Raw genomic sequence first — 6,962 nt, forward strand, 5'->3', positions numbered from 1 at the left:
TGTGTGGCCCGATGAGGTGGAGGAGATATTCTGGGCGGAGGATAGGACGGATTTGGGACCACTAATGATATCCATCAGGCAGCTGGTGATGACGGAAAAAATTACTGGAGTGATAGATTCGTATGTCATCGGCGTAGGAGTGAAAGTGAAGTTTGTGTTAGTGGATAATGTGTCCGAGGGGTATTGTATAAAGAACGAAGATAAGGGGGCCGAATACAGAGCCTTGGGGAACACCATGGGTGACGAAGGCGGTGTGTGATTTGGAGTTGTTGACTGAGATGTAGTGGTGGCGGTTAGAGAGTGCAGGAGTGCAGAGATTTGTGTGTGTATCAAATAAATCTGATAACACACACAACCCTGATCCCTGACAGTTTTTACATGAAGCTTTTGAACTTGTCTTTACTGCAAATCTCTTTTGAATGAGGCAAACCAATGAACAACTAATCAATTCCCCTGTTCAAAAGATATTAGGTTTTAAAATTAGACATTTTAGATAGCTTTCCACATAGCCACCATTGTCTTGTCGGCAAATTTGGGTCATTTCATAAAGTCTGTAGTAAAAACCCTTATATAAAAGCTACTGCATTTGTAATTTCCAAACAACCAGGAAGAAGTTTGTCTTCTGAAGAAAGTGTTTATTAGGCTCTGAGGATGCTTATGCAATTCAGGAAATATATTTTCAATAAGATGGAAATTCCCCAAGACATTTTTGACTTCCTGGAGGAAAAGAAAAACCCGGTAAAGGTATTTCACATTACCGGTCATCCGTTAACATTCATTTCCAGTAAACAGGTTTGGACTGTTCCTTGGTTCCAGGGGATCTAACTTTAAAAGTGAGACACAGAAAGCACGAGGAGCAACAACCATAATTATTGTTGTTTGTTTTGTTTTTTAAAACCTTCATGGAACCAAAATATTTACCTCTTTCCATACGTTATTAGTTAAGATATGACTGATTTTTGCCACAGATTACGTAAATGTAAAAAAGAAAAAATTTTAATTTCCAGCCTGAATAACCTTTGTCTTTGTTACTTAAAAACAACTTTTTGCCCAGCTAAAATCTGACTGGCTCAGAACAACGTAAATGAAACACTTCCCTGTTCACACTTATGTTAGACATGTGGAAGGTACAGTTGTGAGAACAAGCGTGGTTATGAAGCGCTCACCAACAGGAGTTTCAATGTGTTTCTTTTGTTCTTTGTTTTTCTTAAAAAAACAAGGGGAGAAATTACCGTCAGCACGGAAGGTGACGAAACAAATGAGAGAGAGTTGCGCCGTTATGCAACATGAAGTAAAAAAATGATTCGAAGCTCTACAATTCTGCCTCTCATTAAGCTTGTCATTTCGGATGTCATTCAACCTGTTGGAAAATTCCACTGACAGGAAGCTGGGGTGGCTTACGGCGACTTTAACTTTTAACTCTGTGGAGCAGAGGGAAAGTACAGTCGTGCCCGATGAACAATAACAGCCGTGTTTGTGAGAAATTACTTTCAATCCTCATACAAACAAATGCATTGGGCGCACAGCAAACTCATCACATTTGTAAAAGGTCAGAAATGACAATCAGTTAAACACCATCAATCGGTTCCCATCTGTGTCTTAGTTTTGCCCCAGAAATAGCATGTTTGATGTCAGCCCACAGGTTTTCTATTGGGTTATGGTCAGCTGAAACCAGGATGCTGGTCGCTCCTCTGTGTGTTTTGGGTTGCTTTTTTTTTTGTCTTGTTGGAACACCATTGACACCACCGCTGTACTGTGGCTTGAATTCAGAGGTTAGGGTTGTTTGACCCAAAAATACAGCGCTTCTCAAATTGGCCAGTCAGCGTTTTCTTTTGCAGTTTCTTACTTTTACTTTTTCGGCAATGGGACTACGCTGGGGGTTTCATGTCGATAGCACACCTACCGAAAGACATCTTATTTCATCATAATAATCGCAGGTATTATGGTAACACTGGAGCTGATTACTGTTTCAGTTGTTCTCGAATGCATTGGAATGACACTTCATTGTTTTCCTCTACGTCCTTCTGGCTCCGAAATGAAATCCGTTTGAAAGCATTCGAGATCACTTCATCTGAGCAGCCAAACTTTTTTATTTTTTTCGCTCCAAATATTTCTCCCTCTCCAATCACCTTTTTGATCAAAACAAGCCTACTTGTCTAAAAAGATAACAAAAATTTACTTTGAGTCACCAAACCCAAGGAAAAAATACCTGTGACGTTTATATAGCTGCAGCTCAGAGAATAACTTTGATGAGTGCGTGATTGTCAAAAGCTACTGTGAATCCTGACCCCTTGAGTTTTAAAACTGCTGCTCTTGCAAGAGTAGAGAGTGGGGTGTTAAATATTAACTATAAGCACTGACAAAGGGTAGTTGACAGAGACAGAAGGAGCACAAACCAGCTGGGGAACGCCACAAGAAAGGTAAACCATTTATTTTCCGGCAATGCTCAGCGTTTGAATTCGTTTGACTGTTAAAAACCAACATTTAATCGAGAAATGCTGGTTTTTGCTTAGACGTCTTGAACGTGTCTTGCGAGTCTTCCTGCGTCAAGGGCTGATTTTTTTTTAATTTTCAAGGTGATGAGTTCTCGACCACAACTGCACGACTTCCACGGAGTCGCGATGACTCACTGTGTCACCGACAACTGGGAGAAGGTTAAAAACTTTCAGGCCAGACCAGACGACATACTCATTGCGACATACCCGAAAGCAGGTCAGTCGAACAGCATGTGCAAACAGGTCTTACAGTTTGTAGAGCTTACAAACTACATCTAGATGCTCTTCTGTTTTGCCTGCTCTGTATAGGAACTACGTGGGTCTCCTACATCCTTGACCTGCTGTATTTTGGGCACCTATCTCCAGAGCGTCAGACGTCCATCCCTGTCTTTGAACGAGTTCCTTTTTTGGAGATAGCGGTCTCTTCTGTGGTTTCAGGTTGACATTCAAACTTTACTAGTCTGTTTACTATTCATAAATATCACCCTAATCAATCGATGCCTCTGTCTGTCCGTCCACAGGAACAGAGCTGGCAGACCAGCTGCCCACCTCCCCTCGGCTCATCAAGACTCACCTCCCGGTTCAGTTGGTGCCTCAGTCGTTTTGGGATCAGAATTGTCGGGTAAAGTTTCAAGAGCTCAGTTTGCACATGTTTTCAAAATAAAGTCGCAAGATTATATGTCACAGCTCCAAAAAAGCTGCAAAACAAGAAAGGGGCTGTGGCAACAAATAAGTTTGTTTCTTGACCGCACTGCTGACTTGATTGTTTGAAAAATACATGCTGGTTCTTTCCAACAAAATTCGAGCTACAGTTTTCTTGCAACTCCGATGTAAAGAGGAGTTAACTTAATCCGATCTCGCATGTTGTCAAAATATCGTTTTAAAAAATCCTTCCATCATCACACCAGACATTCGTCAAACAAACATCTCCAGCCCTCACAATAGGTCCAAATACAAAAAATGATTTATAGATTTTCGTTTCAAGAAAAGCCAAATTGATTGAACTTATGATTTACAAAAATTTAACATATATATCTCTCTTACGGCCTCTTGCCAAGACTGTACTGCAACATCATAGTGTCTTCAGTCAGAAGCTTCTAAAAAGACGCTGTAAGACTGACTGCTACAGAGGATTTTACCGACAGCTATAAGCGCCAACAAGTACTTTTTGAAGAAACTTGGACCGTAATAGTTACGATTGTGTAGTTGTTTACTGTCGTTGTGCTACCATGGACTACAAAACAAGAATTTGGTTTGAAGATGTCCGGTCATTTGTTCACGCAGATGTAATGGTTGTAATGTTCATTTTTGTTCATTCTTCCTTTGGTAGATGGTGTATGTGGCACGCAACGCAAAGGACAACATGGTGTCTTTTTACCACTTTGATCGCATGAATCAGGTGCAACCGGAGCCTGGAGAATGGAGCAACTATTTCCAGAGGTTCCTGGATGGACAGAGTGAGCACAAATTATGTCATAAAATGTTTGTGTTTGGTGCGTTTTCTTTTTGGTACAGGCTTCTTACTTTTCTGTGTCGTCCTGTGGCCTCAGTGTTGTATGGTTCGTGGTATGACCATGTGGGAAACTGGTGGAATAAGACGAAGACCTATCCAAAACTTCATTATATGTTCTACGAAGATATAGCTGAGGTGATTTATTTGGTTGAACCTTTAAGTTCTGGCTGCTTTTCTGCCAGTTTTTACCGCAAAGTCGACATTTGACCTTGTGTTTCCAGGACACTGAGAGGGAAATAGACAAACTTTGCTCCTTCCTCGGGTTATCCCCGTCAGCTGAAGATAAAAAGACCATTGTTGAGCTGGTGCACTTTGACAATATGAAGAACAATGAGATGACCAACTGTTCCAAACGCCCGTTCTTTGATTTCTCAATTTCTCCCTTCTTGAGAAAAGGTAAACTCCACTTAATAAAATTTAAAAAAATGTGACAGCTAGCGTTTGGGAGGAAGACATGAATGATGTGTCTGTGGATTTTCCAGGAAAAGTTGGTGACTGGAAGACCCACTTCACTGTCGCCCAGAATGAAGCGTTCGACGAGGACTACAGGAGCAAGATGAAAGATCCGACACTTCGGTTTCGCACCGAAATTTAAACTAGACCTGGCGTATTGTAGGTCTCTTATGACGAACGGGATGTTTTGAAATTCAGAGAAACAGAATCTCAAATATAAAAGTGTGGACCATTTTCCCCTCATAATTGAAACTTTTTCTTCTAGTAAATGGAATCAGCTTTTTATAATGAAGCTCAGAAAATAAATATTTTCTTTGGAGTTTGTGTTAAATAAAGTGAAAACCTGCTCATTAAAGTTTTCAGAGTTGTGAAAGGTATTTATTTGGCTGTTGTCCCATCCAAATTTTGCTTTCAAATCTTAACTTTTTCCGTGTACTGAAGAGGGGTTACTTTGCTTTTTGGGCACAGTGATGAATAAATGAACTGGGAAGGCAGGAATCAAAAGTATAATTCGGACAGTTTCCACTGTCAACCAGATTAATTCACAAACCAAAGGCTGGTACGTGGGATGTCAGTGAAGAAAGGGATCATGTCAGAACCACTAACGTAAAAATTATATAATTTTATACCTTTGACTGTGGCTCCTTCCAGGAGGATGGATAGCACACCTAGTCACAAACCAAAAATGACTCAAGAATAGTCCAGGGAGCTCAATAAAGTGTTGGCTTAATCTCCAAATTTACCAAATCTTCATTCAGTTAAGTGTATACTGGATGTTCAACACAACAAAATCTGATCCCACCTTGTGATTTCAAGGACTTGATGCTAACACCTTGCTGCCAGAGACCACAGCATATATTTGGGGGTCTAATGGAAACCATTGCTTGTCAGAATAGAGGTTGTTTTGGCGGCAAAGGGGGGTAAACAAGTAATTACCCCAGTGGTCATAATGTTACACACTAATAAGCATCTTTGGGAGACTGTAATCTCTCATTATGATCTCAAGACGTTTGGTCTGCTTTCGTGGATAAATCTTCTAGTATGGACACAAAGTACATTCCAGAATTTGCAACATCAAGCAGAATGTTCACGTGTGGTGAGACATTTCCATCGCCAGAGTGACACACAGTGCAAAAATGTGGATGACAGATTCATAGAACGATAGTTACTTATCAACACCGCTGTTAGAACTTCAGGAAAACAAGCAACATCTCGTCCATCCCTTTGGCTTACACGGTACGGAAAAGACCTTTTTTATAATATGTTACATCATAAATGTTTTTCTTTGACTTATTTACATGTCAAAGTGGAAAAGTACTGAAAAGTACCTGTGATGTTTTCTTAAGTATCTATATCTCACAGAATAGCTTGTCCAGCATGTGTGGGTTGTACATTGAGATTACCTCTTGAATGCTGAAATCACCAGTGTAATAACAGTTATCAATGTGCAGAGGCAAAACTGTGCCTGTAAGACCAAAGTATGGAATGGTAAATATTAACTATGACCCCTGACAAAGGTAGCTGGAAGACAGAAGGAGAACAAACCAGTTGGGGAACGCATCGAGAAAGGCAAAACACTTATGGAATAAAAGCAGTAGAATAATTTTAACTTTTTCTCCTATGAGTGAATGAAATAAACTTTTTATAATAAAGATGAAAAAAATAATAATGCCATATATTTTTTGTCTGTAGTTTAATATTTCCAATGTGAACAGGATTGTCAAAACGACTGGACCATTCACCGACATAGTGGATGAGCAGTAATGATTTGGTTTATTTTGAGTTTATGATTTTGTTCATAAACTCCTGGGTTACACTTTTTTTCTTCTTCTTCATTTTAATTTTGGCTTCGTCGTTGTTTGACATGGTGAAATCCTAGAGGAATTGAAATTATTTGATTCTCAAAGTGAAAAATCCTGAAATTGAAAAGTTTGCTTTCTTCTCTGTCATGTGTGTACACTCTGAAAGTATCAGTGAGCGATGAGTGGATTCATTTTCAAAATCTTCTACGTCTTATTATTTTCTATGTATCTGTGAATGTCCAGTCACTGGTGATTCTTGGTGTCTTTTTTTTAAATTTTCAACAGAAAGTAGGTAATCTCGTCTCCCAGTACTTAGCACAACTTCTAGATACAATATATTTTATTTTCTATTTCTCAGGTGCCCCGCCCCTTTCTAACAACTGCCCGAATTGCCCAGCGCAAAAAAATATTGTGACCCATTGGAGAGTTTGTGCCGAGAAATCAGGGGTCAGGATCAGAAAAGGTCACCTGGAGGTTCTGCCCGATCGGAGCAGTTAATCCCCACGCATGAAAACATGCCGAACGGCGTCCGCAACCAAACAACACCTGACAGAAAGCCTGCCATCCGATCAGCTAAATAAAAACAAGAACACACTCGATGCCAGCCGGTCCAATTCACATGCAGCAGGAGAGGGAGCTGTTTTCATCCACAAAAACATCACCGGTCGCATACAGAAAACGCAAAGGCTGTTCGCATAT

At 40.1% G+C, this 6,962-nt stretch overlaps 1 protein-coding gene across 1 annotated transcript; it reads left to right on the forward strand.

Moving 5' to 3' along the window:
* Window positions 1-2,364: 2,364 nt before the first annotated feature.
* Window positions 2,365-4,820, forward strand: LOC102223676 (cytosolic sulfotransferase 3-like). The gene is made up of 8 exons (XM_023336522.1): window positions 2,365-2,420; window positions 2,577-2,712; window positions 2,805-2,933; window positions 3,017-3,117; window positions 3,826-3,952; window positions 4,046-4,143; window positions 4,230-4,404; window positions 4,491-4,820. The coding sequence occupies exons 2-8, from the start codon at window positions 2,580-2,582 to the stop codon at window positions 4,601-4,603; spliced, it is 876 nt and encodes a 291-aa protein (XP_023192290.1). The 5' UTR covers window positions 2,365-2,420; window positions 2,577-2,579; the 3' UTR covers window positions 4,604-4,820.
* The last annotated feature ends 2,142 nt before the right edge of the window (window positions 4,821-6,962 follow it).

Source organism: Xiphophorus maculatus, chromosome 7 (genome assembly GCF_002775205.1).
Source record: "Xiphophorus maculatus strain JP 163 A chromosome 7, X_maculatus-5.0-male, whole genome shotgun sequence".
Taxonomy (NCBI): Eukaryota; Metazoa; Chordata; class Actinopteri; order Cyprinodontiformes; family Poeciliidae; genus Xiphophorus; species Xiphophorus maculatus.